This window comes from Ipomoea nil, unplaced genomic scaffold, assembly GCF_001879475.1.
Source record: "Ipomoea nil cultivar Tokyo-kokei standard unplaced genomic scaffold, Asagao_1.1 scaffold2845, whole genome shotgun sequence".
Lineage (NCBI taxonomy): Eukaryota > Viridiplantae > Streptophyta > Magnoliopsida > Solanales > Convolvulaceae > Ipomoea > Ipomoea nil.
In genome coordinates, this window is record NW_017619273.1 from 5,387,257 (window position 1) to 5,404,975 (window position 17,719).

A 17,719-nucleotide genomic window follows, 5' to 3' on the forward strand; every position below is an offset into this window, starting at 1 on the left:
TCAATTAACAAGTCTTCATTTTGTCTCATTTTATGCATATGATTCAATTAACAAGCCTGAAGTTATTTACAATTTAATTTTGAGAAAAGGTACAAATAGGTCATTGAACTATTTGGGGATAACAATTAAGCCATCGAACTCGAATAAGCTCCAAATTAATCCATGAACTTGAAAAAAAAGTACAATTAGTATTTTTAGCAGGATGCCATGTGTATATTTTAATTTATTTATTTTTTTAATTATTATCCTACTAATCATTTGACCCTTAAAAAAAAAAAAAGAAGCATTTGACCATGAAATCCTTCCTTTCTGATCAAACTGAATCTCCACAAACTTACCAAATCGACAACAATTTTAAACTTTTGTTTTAAAAAAATAAAATTTAAATTTATAATTACTCAAAAAAATGTAGAAGGATGGACAACTAGAAAGTTCTATAAGAACGCAATACATGAAAATTTGAAATAGTTCATTCTACTTAGTTTTTTTTTAAGGGTCAAATGCTTAGGATAATAATAATAATAATAATAATAATAATAATAATAATAATAATAATAATAAATTTAATTAAAATATACACATGACATCCTAAAATATACGACACATCTCACAAAACATGAAACATGTATGGGGAAAAAATTACCACTGTCAAATATCAACAGGCGCTTGCAATATAAAAAGTTCATAGTACACCTAAGATCTCAATCATATACACAAGGAAAATCTACAACTTCCTACACCATAATCCCATTGCATGTCGTTGCTCTCTATGCTACCACCGATTACTAAATTGCACATGACATACTACCAATAAAAAAAGAAGAAGACAAGTACTGAGCATGAAGACAATGACAATGCTACCCAAAAGAGAATATAATTAAGAAACTTAGAGAAATTCAATCCAAAAGTAGTATTTATTTAGACTATCATTTTTAGACTAAGTATTTTGACTAGCCTTATTACAAAGTTGTAAACATTTATTTTAGTGACAATTATAATCAACATCTCCTATATTATCTTGCATTCATATACTTTGAATTATTGATTTAACTAAACAAATTTAACCTTCAATTACCTATGCATGAACATCTATTATATAATATTGCATTGATATACTTTGAAGTATTTATATATATATATATATATATATATATATAAAATTAAAAATTACACTAATTTAAGATTTTGATTAAGAGTTGATTGGGGATGGGGAATCCCACGGCTTTTAAAAAAGTTAAACCATTCGGTTTAATTTTAGAGTACGGTTCGATTTCGTTTCAGGTTTAATTCGGTTCGGTTTAAGATTCCCAAATTTCAACATTTTCATATTTTTCGAACATACTACCAAATTAAACAATACATAATCACATAATCCAAATCCAAACTCTAAACATTATATAACAAAATAGCAATTCAAAATTTAAACACAATACTAAATACTAATTACCATGCATCATTTAACTTTTTTGCACAACTGACTTTTCAATTGGTTCACTTGGAATATTTTTATTGACAAAATGAATAATCATCTATCTGTATAGTTGATGCAATTGATGAACAGACAAATTAAAGACCCTTCTTAATTAGCAAGAGAACAGAGAAATGAAAAAACTCATTCAAGCAAAAGGGTATGTATGTATATATGAAGGTATGGCGGTACCGAAAGGATGAATATTGGTAGAAGCCAGCGGCGGAGCACATGAATAGCACGGCGGCGACGGAGTAGATGAGCTGAGTCAGTCTCAACACGAAACTCGCACCTGTCCCCATTGCCCCTGCAGGTAACTTCTCCATAGCTAGCTAGCTTCCATCTGCAACCAAAATCCCTTCTTTTGGGTTAGTTTGTCCTATCTGAATTCTATATTTTCCACGCCCTCATCATATCTATTAAAATCACTCCTTTCCTCTCTTCCCCTCAACCAACAAACTCAAAAAACCATAAACGTTTCCAAAGAACTAACACAGCAGCAAGAACGTACATCCACAGCAATCAACCACCCCGGCCTAATAATGCTCCACTGAGAAGTCTACAAAGGTGGGTGCGGCCGTGCGGGTGACGTGCGCCGGCGGTTCTCGCCCAAAATATATCTCAGCTGCAGCAGCCTTTAATTTGTGTGTTATGTACTCATGTTTGGCACTGTTCTTTGCAACCTGTGGATGTAACAAATACAAAACATATTAGCTATATATATATATATATATATATATATATATATATATATATATATATATATATATATATAGTTGGTAGTAACTGTATGATCATGGTAACTTTTCAATTAAGAATTTTGCAATATGTGGAATTCAAAGATTTTTATTGTCAACAAGTTCATATATAGAGATCAGATTAAGAAGTACTCATTTGTTTCATGTGTATGTGTCTAATTCAATTAACAAAGATTTGTATTGTGAATCATCAGTTCATAGTGATTAAGAAGTACTAATTCGATTTCATATTGACCCTGTTTGGTAAAATGGCTGTTAGCTGTTAGCTGTTTGCTGTTAGCTAATTGTGTTAATTAGAAGGTATGAATAGTTGATAACATTAGCTAATTGTAGAAAAGTGTGGTAAATTAGCTGTTAGCTGATAGTTATTTGGCATAATTTCTTTTTTCAAAAAGCTAATTGAAAAAATTGTTTGGAGTAGCTTTTTAAATTTTAACTTTTTGAAGTTACAAAAAGCTAATTAACCAAACATTTATATTGATATTTTAACTAAATCAAACAATTAATAGTGATCAAATAAGCCAAAATTGACTTATAGGCCAATTTTTTACCAAACAGGGTCATTATGTATTTGGATCATGAACAAATTGCACTTTTGGTCCTGTGACTATTAGGGTACTGATAATTTGAGTACGTGACTTTCAAAACTCTCAATTTAAACCTTTAACTACGCAATTATTAGTAGATTTGGTCTTGTTTGCCAAATTGCCGGCCAATTTTGGCCAGAAAAATGTAATTCTTTTAAAATTATTTATTTATAAGGGCAAAATAGTCATTTAACGTCATTTCTTCTTCTTCTTGCGTCTGCGTCTGCTGTGTCTACTTCTCTCTGAAGCCACAGGCACATCCATGGCTTTTGTCGCAACTTTGCTGATTATTCTGCCTCTCGGATGTGCTCAAGGTTTCTTCAACACTGCCCCTGCCCCTGCTCCTGCTCCGTCTCCCAACTCTCCTCCTTCTTCTCCGCCACTGGTTCCGACTTTGTTCGTGATCGGAGACTCCTCCGTCAACTGTGGAAACCACACTTTTCTCGGCAACTTTGCTCGGGCCGATAGGCTTCTTTACGGATGGGATTTCGACACTCGCCAACCTACTGGCCGCTTCTCCAATGGACGAATCGCTGTTGATTATCTTGGTAATTACTTCTCTAGTTGCTTTAGTTTCCTGTTCGGATTCTTAGAGCACAAATGAAAATTTCTGTTTTATGAAAATCACAGTGCATTTGCACTGAGAAAGTAGAGGAATTATAAGATTGAGTTCTTGATTTTTTGTTTGTTTCATATGTAATTGTGTTATGGATTGCATTCTTAGTTGCGATTTTCAAAGTTCTAATTTCAAGATGTTGTTCAATTCTGGATTAGCGTAGAATCTAGGGTTGCCATTTGTGCCGGGTTATCATGGGAAACCAGATTCCGCTGATGATCTGATCCAGGGAGTGAATTCCGCAGACGCAGACGCAAGAAGAAGAAGAAGAAATGACGTTAAATGACCATTTTGTCCTTATAAATAAATAATTTTAAAAGAATTACATTTTTTCGGCCAAAATTGGCCGGCATGTCCAAATCTTCTAATAATTGCGTAGTTAAAGGTTTAAATTGAGAGTTTTGAAAGTCACGTACTCAAATTATCAGTACCCTAATAGTCACAGGACCAAAAATGCAATTTGTTCTTTGGATCGTTAACAATGATTTGAATTGTGAGTGGCGGCGGCAGGGAGAAATCCAGCGGTGCGGCCGTGCGGGTGACGTGCGGCGGCGGTTAGATGACAATTAAGTTATAACATATATACTTAGTACCTGGGAACGGGATCGTGCTCACCAACTCCCTCGCTTTTATGTATTTTCTTGTGTTGTTCAGAGAGGAAAGTGGAGGTGTAGTCAGGGACGGAGCCAGAAATTCGGTTGAGGGGGGGGGGGGGGGGGGGGGGGGGGGGGGGGGGGGAGGGGCGAAACAGTACAGACGGATTCAGAAAATTTTTCCAGAAAAGGCGAAACATTAAAACAAAAGAGATAATTTAAAAATAAATAAATAAACTACTTAAAAAATATAATTGTAAATATTGTTGGATATGGACGAAAATAAAACACATCAAAACTTTATAAAAATATTCATAACAAAATATGAAACATAATTAATAAAATAATTTGAATAGAAAACACATTATAAATTACAAGTCTTATTATAGAGTGTGTGTAATATTAAAAAAGCTATTAAAAAAGAATTTTAAAACTATGTTAATGCTAAGATTGGAACCATTAACCTCATTATTATTACTAAAGATGTGCTCTATCACCTACTCTAACTCACTTCTTATTAACATTTTATAATTTTTTTTTATACTAATACTAAAACATGTACTATATATACATATATACATACAAATACTATATATGGGGTGGGAGTGGGGTGAGGGGCAGCCGCCCCCTGCCCCCCTCTCCCTCCGTCCCTGGGTGTAGTTGAAGGCGCAGATGAGATGGACTTAAGAACTCCTTCTCCAAATGGAGTCCGCAAAAGGCCTTTGTAAGATGTTTACTCTGATCTGAACCGCCCAAAAAGAGGATTAGCGATGTGGTGGTTATTATTATAAGAAGCAAGCTAGTTTACTCAGAAATGGCGAAAAGGAAGCAACACCAGGCTGTCAGGACTTGCAGCATGGAGGATGAAGATATATAGGAGCGGTTGTTCAGAGAGGTCAAATATAATATTTAGTTTTGGAGTTCTTCTGCCAAAAGGTTCCACTTTGGAGATGAAAATATGCGAACCGGCCGGGTAGTGCTATGTCGTTTAATTTAATCAGCTTGTGGAAGCTATACGGGCAGAGTACTTAGCCTTAAAGTGCATATATAGAAGTCCTTCCTTGTCCTTTGCGGTGAATCTGGTTCACATGAAGGTATGTAGGTACCAAAAGGATGAATATTGGTTCACAAAATATATAGCAATAAAAGTCTACAAGGTGGGTGTGGCCGTGCAGGTGACGTGCGCCGGCGGTTCTCGCCCAAAAACAAATGGAAGTTAATTCAACATGTAATATATATACCTCACAAAATATATGTAATACCTCACAAATTAAAATATATCTCAGCTGCAGCAGCCTTAATTTGTGTGTTATATACTGATGTTTGGCAGTGTTCTCTGCAACCTGTGAATGTAACAAATACAAAACATATATATAGTTGGTATTAGCTGTATGATCATGCTAATTTTTTAAGAAGTACTCATTCCATCCCATCTTATGTATATGTGTATAGTTTAATTAACAAGTATTTACATTGTGAACCAGTTTATAGTGATTAATTAACAAGTACTCATTCTGTTTCATATTATGTATTTGGTTCAATTAACAATGATTTGCATTGTGAACCACTTCATAGATATTAAGAAGTACATACTCATTATGTCCCATTTTATTATTTGCATAGGGAACCAGTTCATGGAGAATAAGAAGTACTCTTTGCCCCATTTTATGTATCTGATTCAATTAACAAGCCTTCATTTTGTCTCATTTTATGTATCTGATTCAATTAACAAGCCTTAATTGAAGTTATTTACAATTTAATTTTTCATAATATTAAGTTTTTTTTTTTGTTTTTTTTGTTTTTGTATTAGTATATAAAATTTATATACTTAGAAATTACATTAAAAATACTACTCCGTACTAAATACAAACTAAACACATTGTGCTCAGATGACATGTATTGTCTCTTCCATATAGGAGGTCATGAGATTGAGCCACATGAAGTAAAATAAGATAAAGAGAGTACCAAGAAATAATTTAATTTACAGGAAGCTTTCACAAATCTTACAGATAACTTCATTCCATCTAGGCCCCTTTTTTAAATTTTTTTTTTTTTTTTATGGTCCCTTTTTGTAAATAAATGAGATCTTACAAAAAAATATAAGTGCAATCTTTAAAACGAAGCCATCAAAATCCTACTAACCTACTATCTCCAAAGTTCAAATAAACAATAACAAATTTTTTGGCCGTGAATTGGTGAATGGTACATGTTTCAAGCTATCTCTGTAAATTCTACATAAATTATCATATCAAAACTGTTTGGAAGGTTACAGGAAAAAAGTAGCAATTTCACTTTCTTTGTTGTGTTCGATGTGTTTTTAAAGCTTCTATATATAGTTCAAGGGCTGAATTGTTTTCTTGAAATAGCGTGGAGAAGTATTTAACCTTTAACCATTTATCTATTTATTTATGACAAAAACTTGAGTTAGACGTCTCACGGATCTTTTTCCGTGAGACAAGTCGGGTCAATATGAAATGTAATACTTATACTGGAAAATGTAATACTAATCAAGAATAAAGTGTTTGTTACTTATAAGGGAATACTAGTTTTTACGCGCATTGCGCGATTGGGATAATGCCCAATGTTTTTTTTTTTTTTTTTTTTAAATAAGTACTTTAAAGTATATTAATGCAAGATTGTATTGGAATTGTTCATGCATAGATAATTATTGAATGTTGAATTTGCGTATTTAAATATGTAATTCTAAGTTTACAAATGCAAGATAATATAGTCAAGATTGATTATAATTGTCAATATTATAATTGTATTGGTATGGTTGAAACCAAATACGAGACATAAGGGAGAGCAAATAAAAATTAGGGCATAAAATATTAAATATATACTAATATTGAAGAGCTAACTGCTGATTGACAAACAAGGACATTGCGAGGTAGTTTTTCACTTCAATTTGTCGTGTGATTTGAATACTCTTTTTGTCAATAAACCCCCAAGTAGTTAATATGATTGGCTTAATTATATATATTTTTAAAAAAATTATTATTATTATTATTATTATTATTATTATTATTATTATTATTATTATTATTATTATTATTATTATTATTATTATTATTATTATTATTATTATTATTATTATGTATACTCTTAGGTCATTTTACATGTTAATCTAAACAACTAATTTTTTTTTAAATATTTTTTTACCAACCGTTGATATAATTCGCTGGTCAAATCCGCTAATTGCTGATTGTCAAACAAGGACATTGCGAGTTAGTTCCCACTTCAATTTGTTGTATGATTTGAATACTCTCTTTGTCAACAAATCCCATAGTTAATATGATTGACTTTATTAATTATATTTTTTTTAATTTTTTCATGGTATTAATAAAATACTTGGTAAATAAATATATAGCATTATTTTGTATTATAACATTGATATTTAATTTAAAAAAATAGTGCACCAAAAAAAAAGAGACAATGTAGTGAATATAATTAATTGATGAATTTTAGTGTAAAGTATTTTTACATTGGAGAAATATAAAGACAATATAACTGATAAAATTATTTCTCTTAATTAATTTATTGATAATGAATAAAATTTTTTTAATAAAGACACTGTAGGGACAATGTAACGAATATAATCAATTGATGAATTTGAATGTAAAGAATTTTTATATTGGAGAAAAATAAAGACAATATAACTAATGAAATTATTTCTCTTATTTAATTTATTGATAATGAATAATTTTTTTTTGAAAAAAGGCATTGTAGACACATAATTCTAAATTAAAGAAATGCATATGTATTATTTTTTGTTGTAGCTACTAAATTATTATTTAATTTTTTTTAAAGCAACCAACGCGGTTATATTTAGAGATAAACCAAAATAGAGTCAGGGGGACCGAGTCCCAATACTACTAATTTAATAAGAGTAAAATATATTACTAATTATGCCAACTTTGATTGGAATAATGTTCGAACCTAAGATATTTCTTATTGAAATCAATGAGTAAATTAACGGTGAACTAACAGAAATTAACGGAAAAGATAATATTCAACGGAAAATTTAACGGATAATCATATTCATTAACGATAAATTAAGAAATCTTAAAGAAAAATTAAAATCTGATCAATTTGAGCCATTCATTTGATTAAAAAAATTTGACCGTCATTTTTTTTATCCATTATAGGCCTAACTCTTTTGGGTTCTTATTAGTATAGTAGATATAATACTTATGAGGGAAAATGTATTCTTTATTTATTGATTAATTTAGGGCTAAGCATAAAATTAAAAGAGTAAATTTATTCTCCCAAATATCTTACTTGAGTAAATTTCACTAAAAATAAATGTAATATTAAATTGAATAAGACATTTAGTTTTCAAAAAAAAGAATAAAGACATTTACATGATTACAACTAAATAGTATATAAATTATACCCATTAAAAATAATTATATTTTAAATAATGTTTGTATTTTATATATCAGGAGAAAATTTAATTTGGACATGTATTTCAAATTTTCAATATAAAAGAAATGCAAACTTGAAATATATTTTGGGAAAACTAACAGAATTAATCTATAATTAAAAGTTGGGTTATATAGGGTTTAATAAAATATTTCAGATTGCATTAGCTTTTCAAATTTTTGTATAATGTATTATTTAAAGTCGTGCCAAATGTTAGTTTTTTTTTTTTTTTTTTTTTTTTTTTTTGGGAGTACTACTGACTCTATTACATTGTAGTATCTGTTCATCTATACTCCACTAAGACTTGATTATATTTTTTCACAAACTACAAAGAGTCAACATTGCTTCCACTGAGACTCGATTTTACATTGCCTTCCACTGAGACTCGATTTTACACTACCTTCACCGAGATTTGATTTTATAACCTTCTATATGGGAGAGTCATGCCATAATGTTAGTTTAATTGTTTAATTTAAACCTTTAATATAATTAAGATTACGATTGCATTTGGTTTAGGGTTTATTTTATCTTACTTTAGTAAGACGCGGACTTGGACAGTAATGAATCAAAAATAAATGGCCCATGCAGGTCTCGAACCTGCGACCTTCACGTTATTAGCACAACACTCTAACCAGCTGAGCTAATAGGCCAAACTGTTATAAATCTTATTTTTTATTTATATGTATGTGATTATATATGATTTGTTTATGATGTTCAAACTCTTCGCGGCCGATGGTAATCTGGGTTATTTTCTATCTTTTCTGTTCAATATGCATCAAATGTGTATTTTAACTATTGTTTTTTAAGTGAAAACAAAAATTTGCAGTCATTTATGATTAGACATCAAGGATTTGCTTATTTATTTCAGGCATGAAGAAAGTACTATTACTAGCTTTCTAATACTATTTATTAGTTTGATATATAAAATGATTTTAGGCAATTTATATCATGGACCAAGTTTGCATAGCATTATAGACTCTTGATCAAAATGACGAGATACATAATTTATTTTCGTGAAGTACAGAATTTCATAACACAAAACAAACATTTATAATATATGACATAATTACTAATTTGTTTCAAGTACAAAATTCATATTCTTAAAGTACAAAGTTTTATAACACAAAAACTCACAACATAAAGCATATAAACATGCATCAGAGTCTACAATGCATTATGAACTATGGTCCATGGTATAAGAATTGGGGATTTTAACTATGGACCAAGAAATTTTGAAGTCATGCAAAACATATATGTTGATGAAGTCATGGGGTTTAGGCTGAATGATAATTTGGTCAGTGCAGATATAAAAGATTGTATAGTCAAGTTAAAAAGTGAAATAGGCACAATTATTGAAACTCAAACCTCGATTGTATAGTCAAGTTAAAAAGTGAAATAGGCACAATTATTGAAACTCAAACCTCGGCCTTAACCTACAAGTGCACAACTACACTTGACCTTACTCCGGCCAGCTAGCTAGTCTACCATGTCCCTTATGCAAGTAGAAGGGGCTAAAAGTTAGCTAAAGAGAAGGGTACCGAGTGGTGACAACAAGCTAGTGGGTGGGTCAGATGAGGTTGATCGAGACATGACAATCACTCATTGTTAGGGAGGAACACTGTTAAGTCTAGTGGTCTTTAATTTACTGAGTTAATATTAGCGTACGTCCTTTGAGATCAAGAAGAGAATGTTAGATGACAACAAGAACACAAGTTATAATATACTTACCTTGAGCCAAATCTCGATTGAGTTTGAGAATTATATTGCAGAGGGGTTTTGATCAGAGCATTACTCTCTTTTCCAGGAATTTTCCAACTTCTTAATCGATTTTAGATCAGAGCTTCTTCTTCTTCTTCCGAAAAATACCAACAGAATCTCTCCTAAGAACTTCTGACCTGAATCAAGAACATAATAGGATTAACGCAGTAATTGAAATCATGGGATTCGAATCAAATGGTTGTAATATGATCATTATGCGTGCTTATGCAATGGAAGGGCTTTGGGTTTCTCATCAGTTGCTGCACGAAAGAATGAGTCTAGGGATGACAACAGGGCGGAGCGGGGGTGGGGAGTATACTCCATGTTCCCGTCCCCGAAACTCTGACCCTGTCTCCATCCCTATTCCCGGAGGGGAATTAAAAATAGTCTACATCTCTGTTTTCGCGGAGAATTAGACTAGGACGGGATTCCTTGTCCCTGGTCAATTCTTAATCAAAATTTTAAATTAGTTTAATTTTTAATTTTAAAAACTAAAAACTTAAGTCTTAATTTAATATATATATTAATTATACTAATTATTTGAGGACAGAGTGGGCCGCGGAGGGATATCCCCGTCAAGAACGGGGTAAATTGTCGTCCCTAAAAACGACAAATATCTTTGAGAAGGAAGAAGGGTTATATAAGGTACAATGTAAAATGACAAAAAAATACTCTTGAGAAAATGAGCTAAGACAAAGGAAACTTGTAATAGGAGGATGTATTGACGATGATGAATAAAAAAGTTGAGGATTAAATGTGACGGTACTAAATAACATAGTCAGAGGATGTTCGTTGGTGTTAACTAGGTCTTTACTCTAACCTCCCAACCTCAACACCTATGTTTGAACCCTACATGCTCAACTTGTTATTTGGTTAAATACAATTGTTATTTATGCCCTTCCGGCTTAAATTTTAATTTCTACATGGTTCACATCACAATCATAAATGATAAGCAATATATGGGCAGAGCTAGAATATGTAAATAGTTAAGTACGGTCACACTACTACAGAAAATAGATACTACCATACATCGATTTTTTTGCATATATATATATGTCGGTTCGCTAAGTAAAGTATATGTAACTGACATAGTAAATAAATAGTATATGACGATTGTTTAGAACCAGATTCTATCAACACATTGATTTGTTTACATAAATGGTTAAACCAACAATGCATATATAACACATTTCTAAGGATGGCAGTGATGAAACAATCTTTCAAAACCGCGAAAAACATCATTAACATAGAACATGCACAGGTTTAGCACATCATTAAGTACTGTCAATGTTCCAATAACAGACAATGCATTCTATGACAGTTAAAGCTTAGGAAGGATCCATATATTGGAGAGAGCATTGCCACACATTGATGCAAAACACAGCAAGGTTACAACAGCCGAGATGCAATGAGGGCTCCACGATGTTGTATCGTTGGAGCTGTCGTGGCGGGGATACAGGAAATCTGCTGTGCTAGCTGCTGCACAGGAAGCAGCAAGCGACAGCATTGCGAGTATCTGTTGATATAGAACAGGAAACGTTATAACGTACTCACCAAAAACCGGGGTTAGTGTTCATCAACTGTCATTTAATTTGCTAGTAATGAATACACTTACCCAATCGATTATAACGACCATCAGAATTACCCTTGGTCGGGGAGCTAGAGCCCGGATGAAGACGAGGAAAGCGTCTACAACTGCCATCGTGACGCTCCAGGGTATCAGCGCCCCCATCACAATGACCAGAAGCCTGCAAGCAATCATATATAGAAGGAAATTAAATCAATTACAAATGTTTTATATATGCAACTGACCAAAAATGATATGAAATAGTGCATAACCCCATAGTAAATCAAGGTTTTTAATTTGAATTGCCCAATTTTTTTATTCCACTTGAAACAACAACAAAAAAGTTCAAACTTTACTATGATACTCTCATGCATGCATTAACCTCTTCTTTCAATTTCTTTTCAATTCAAACTTCTATATAGTCCCTCTTCAACACTACGTACAACACAAACTAACTATCAATTAAGTACCAACTTTCCATCAACCTATCTTTAGTGACAGAAAGTTGAGATTTTTATTAAAATACCGTCCAACATTATAGTTAGATGGAAACAGCGAGATTTCCAGTAGTGATTGAATTCACTATAGCTTAGTAATTATGAACTAATCTTGATACATACCCCATTAGTGAACACTCAGCAGAAAGATCCAATACATGCACAGATAGAGAGAATATATAGAGCAATTATCTCCAAGAAATTTGACAACCAAAACCAAGATCAAACATGCAATGGGGTAACCTCAGTCAAATTGGTCAGGCCAGCTATAGGCAACCTAGAATTGTTTACCCTGTGCACACACTGCCGGTTTCCCTAGTTACTAACAAAACACATAACAGACAAATTAAATACCCTCTTTTTTTAGGTGTAAACCACGAGGTCGTCCGAATCTTTCTTTGTCCGTTTAACGGTCCAGATCCACCCGAGTAATCCCCGTTCAAAGCTAGGAGTTGACCCGAAGAATCATTACTTGTAAGAATCGAACCTAAGTTATCCTAAAATTCTTCCCATGAAGAGAGCTCATTTAAAACACCCTTCTTAATTAGCAAGAAAACAGAGAAATGAAAAAACCCATTCAAGCAAAACGGTGTGTATGTATATATGAAGGTATGGCGGTACCGAAAGGATGAATATTGGTAGAACCCAGCGGCGGCGCACATGAATAGCACGGCGGCGACGGAGCAGACGACCTGACTCACTCTCAACAAGAAACTCGCACCAGTTCTCATTGCCCCTGCAGGTAAGTTCTCCATAGCTAGCTAGCTTCGATCTCCAAACCAAAATCCCTTCTTTTCTATCTCTTCTTTTCGGTTACTTCGTTCTTTCTGCAATCCACGCTCTTGTCAATGAGTCAATCTATTCAAACCGCTCCTCTCTTCCCCTCAACCAACAAACTCCAAAAGCTAATTAAGTTGCGATAAATGAAACTCGGATATGGTTGCAAGTTAACTCCGAAAAAACACACACACATGACACAACGCCATAAATTTTTCTCCCATCCGCCAACCGCCCACATTTACACATTCCGGAAAATTTTTCAACATTCATCAGCCAAAAAAAAAAAAAAAAAACGTAAACGTTTCCGAAGAACACGCCAGCAAGAACGCAGGTAGACGCAATGCACCGTACACCCCCACCAATCAACCACCCGTAGTAATGCTCGACTGAGAAGTGAGAACTGCCTCCGTGGCCTGGAAAGAAAGAGATGGCGGCATTGGCTTGAAAATGAGCGGCGCTGCCAGGGAGAAATCCCGCGGTGCGCCCGTGCGGGTGACGTGCGCCGGCGGTTAGATGACAACAAGAACACAATTAAGTTATAACATACTTACTCCCTTGAACCAAATCTAGATTGAGTTTGAGAACTGCAGATCAGAGGGGTTTTGATCAGAGCATTACTATCTTTTCCAGGAATTTTCCAAGGTGGGTGTGGCCGTGCGGGTGACGTGCGCCGGCGGTTCTCGCCCAAAAACAAATGGATGGGAAGTTAATTCAACATACACATGTAATACGTCACAAATTAAAATATATCTCAGCTGCAGTAGCCTTTGTGTGTTATATACTGATGTTTGGTAGTGTTCTCTGCAACCTGTGGATGTAACAAGTACAAAACATATTACCTATATATATATAGTTGTTAGTAGCTGTATGATCATGGTAACTTTTTAAGATGTACTCATTTCGATTATCCCATCTTATGTATATGTATATGTGTCTAATTCAATTAATAAGTATTTGTATTGTGAACCAGTTCATTGTGATTAAGAAGTACTCATTCCATTTCAAATTAGCTATTGCTGATTGGATTAATTATAGGGTATAACTAGTTGATAATATTAGCTAATTGTAAAAAGGTGTTTGATAAATTAGTTGTTAGTTGATAACTGTTTGGAATAATTTCTTTTCTCAAAAAGGTAATTGAAAAAGTTACTTTGAGTAGCTTTTTGAATTTTAGTATTTGGAGATTACAAAAAGCTAATTAATCAAACACTTTGATTTTTAAAACAACTCAAACAATTAATAGGAGCCAAATAAGCCAAAATTGACTAATAGGCTAATATTTTACCAAACAGAGTCATAATGTATTTGGTTCAGTTATAATGATTTGCATTGTGAACCAATTCATAGATTTAAGAAGTACATACTCATTTTGTCCCATTTTATTATTTGCATAGGGAACCAGTTCATGGAGATTAAGAAGTACTAATTTTGTCTCATTTTATGTATCTGATTCAATTAACAAGTCTTCATTTTGTCTCATTTTATGTATCTAATTCAATTAACAATCCTTACTTGAAGTTATTTACAATTTAATTTTTAATAATTTTTTTTTGTATTAGTATATAAAATTTATACTTAGAAATTACATTAAAAATACTACTAAATACAAAAAATCAAATTTAAAAATAATAAGAAAATAAGTAAATAAGAAATAGCTTGATTAATGAATAGTAAATAAGAGATGTAATTCCAACGTCGAGGACGGGAACGGGAATGTAAAAAAAAATTCGAGAAACGGGGCAGGAACGAAAAATGTATGTAATAATTCCTCGTCGGGGACGGGATGCATCCCCGCCTCGCCCTGTCCCCGAATAATTATTATAATTAAAAATAATAAATAATATATTAAATTTTTAAAATTAAAAATTACACTAGTTTAAGATTTTGATTAAGAGTTGATTGAGGATGGGAAATTTCCGTCCCCCTAATTCCCCATCGGAATAGACATGGGAACTATTTTCAATTTTCTATCAGAGACGGAGACGGGGAATATACTCCCCACCCCGTTGCCATCCTAAGCTAGAGCCTTAGTCAGAATTTTTGTTTTCACAATATAATGCTGCTCTACAAAGAAGCAATTTAATTTGCTGCAGCATGGCAAACAATATAGGAAACTTTCACAAATCATACAGATAACTTCATTCCATTCTGGCTCCTTTTTAAATTTTTATGGTCCTGTTTTTGTAAATAAATGAAACCTCATAAAAAAAAAATATATAAGAATCCTACTAACGCGGCGACGGAGCAGACGACCTGAGTCAGTCTCAACACGAAACTCGCACCAGTTCCCATTGCCCCTGCAGGTAACTTCTCCATAGCTAGCTAGCTTCCATCTCCAAACTAAAATCCCTTCTTTTCTACCTCTTCTTTCCGGTAACTTTGTTCTATCTGCAATCCACGATCTCGTCATATCTATTCAAATCGCTCCTCTCTCCCCCTCAACCAACAAACTCCAAAAGCTAATTAAGTTGCGATAAATGAAACTCGGACATGGTTGCAAGTTAACTCGGACAAAACACACACACATGACATAACGCCATAAATTTTGCTCCGATCCGCCAACCGCCCACATTGATCAGCAAAAAAAACGTAAACGTTTCCGAAGAACACAGCAGCAAGAACATAGGTAGACGCAATGCACCGTACACCCCCACCAATCAACCACCCGTACGTAATAATGCTCCACAGAGAAGTGAGAACTGCTGCGGCCTCCAAACCGGCGCCGGGAAAGAGATGGCGGCATTGGGTTGGAAGGCGAGTACGTTTGGCGTTGAAAATGAGCGGCGCCGCCAGGGAGAAATCCCGCGGTGCGCCCGTGCGGGTGACGTGCGCCAGCGGTTAGATGACAACAAGAACACAATTAAGTTATAACAAGAACTCCAAGTTCTTGACTTGATTAGAGTTCTTCTAGCTTCTTCCAAGAAACATAAACAGAACCTCTCCAGTCAAGGGCGGAACTACACTCCCCACCCCACCTTTATATATATATATATATATATATATATATATATATATATATATATATATATATATATATATATATATATATATATATGGGATAAAGTACAAACAAGTCACTAAATTATTTAAAAAAGGGAAAATGACACTTTTTCCCCCTGTGTTATATGCTTATAGCACTTTTTCCCCCTGAGTTATTCATGCATTCACATTTGCCCACTCAATTATTATAAAAGTGGTGGTTTTTCCCCCTGATAATATTAAATGGACATTTCTATCCTTAAAACAAATATTTTATTTTTTTCTCTTCTTCACCAAATTATTACTTATACGTAGGGATGACCACGGTTCGGTTTGAACTGAACCAAACACTATAGCAATCAAATTAAAAAATTTCGATTATGATTCATAACATAACCCAATATTTGGGTTTCCGTTTATTAAAATCGTGAACTGGAAAAAAAATGGATCCTGAATCGTGAACCGGAGGTTCAAATCGGAACAACTACTAGCAATAGCTTAAATTAGAATTATAATATTTGCAAATAGTGTATGTTTTTTCCCGCATTTATATTGACTCTCACATATAAGTATATATAATCGCGATTTGAGTTTTATTTTGAACCGTCGGTTCACGATTTTGGATCCAATTTGAATGGTTGGTTCAAACTTTCTTTTAAAATTTTATTTTTTTATTTTTAAAATATTCTGAATTTAACACTTAATGTATTTTATTTTTTCAAATCGTGGTTATAATTTGTTGGAGAAGAAAAATAAATGAAATATTTATTTTAAGGGTAAATATGTCCATTTAATATATCAGGGGGAAAAACTGCCACTTAAATAATTTAGGGGAAAAAAGTGCTATAAGTATATAACAAAGGGGGAAAAAGTGCCATTTTCCCTTTAAAAAATTATTTAAAATAATTAGAGTAAATACTCAAAATGGTTCCTCGACTATAGCTAAATTCATAAATTGGTCCTCGACTTTTAATTTCAACCAATTAAGTTCTTAATTTTACAATTTTAACACAATTTGGTCATCCGTCTATTTGACAGTTTGTTGACCGTGATCTTTGAGGATATATATGTAAATTTCATGATTCTGCACCATTCGCCACGATTCTGCATCATCGCCGGCGGCTGCGCCGTCATCGACGATCTCCAGAAGAACTTGCAGCTCTCGTCAGAGCACATGGAGGCCTCCAGGATGACGTTGCACCGTTTCGGAAACACGTTGTCTTCTTCGCTCTGGTACGAACTCAACTAGAGTGCAGTCTGAAAATCCAACCGGAACCTTAAAAAACCGACGTGGACCATGAAATTACATATATATCCTCAAAAATCACAGTCAACAAACGATCAAATAAACGGAGGATCAAATCGTGTTAAAATTGCAAGAGTTAATTCCAGCAATGGTCCTCCGACTATTGTGATTTTCCAAATTTAGTCCTTGTCTTTTAATTTGGACGAAACAAGCCCTTGACTATCAGATTTGTTCCACAATTGGTCCTTCCATCAAATTGGCATTAAACAGACGTTAAGTTCAGGGGTAAAATGGGACTTTCCATATCTAATCTCTTCTTCCCCTTCGTCTTGTTCGACAGGTTCAGATTATGAGAGAAAAAAATAGTAAATTAAAGGAGAATAATTGCAGACTTGAAAGATGTCTGCGCTCCAATGCAAGATGCCCGTGGGACAAACTCTTCATG

At 33.4% G+C, this 17,719-nt stretch overlaps 1 protein-coding gene and 1 non-coding gene across 2 annotated transcripts; both read right to left on the bottom strand.

Moving 5' to 3' along the window:
• Positions 1-9,023: 9,023 nt before the first annotated feature.
• Positions 9,024-9,097, bottom strand: TRNAI-AAU. The gene has a single exon. It is a non-coding gene; the product is annotated as a tRNA-Ile (tRNA).
• A 1,184-nt stretch (positions 9,098-10,281) lies between these two features.
• LOC109159881 (CASP-like protein 5C1) lies at positions 10,282-13,024 on the bottom strand. Its single transcript, XM_019307991.1, has 4 exons — positions 12,915-13,024; positions 11,821-11,953; positions 11,573-11,721; positions 10,282-10,342 (listed from the first exon to the last, which is right to left on the bottom strand). The coding sequence occupies exons 1-4, from the start codon at positions 13,022-13,024 to the stop codon at positions 10,282-10,284; spliced, it is 453 nt and encodes a 150-aa protein (XP_019163536.1).
• Between the last annotated feature and the right edge of the window lie 4,695 nt (positions 13,025-17,719).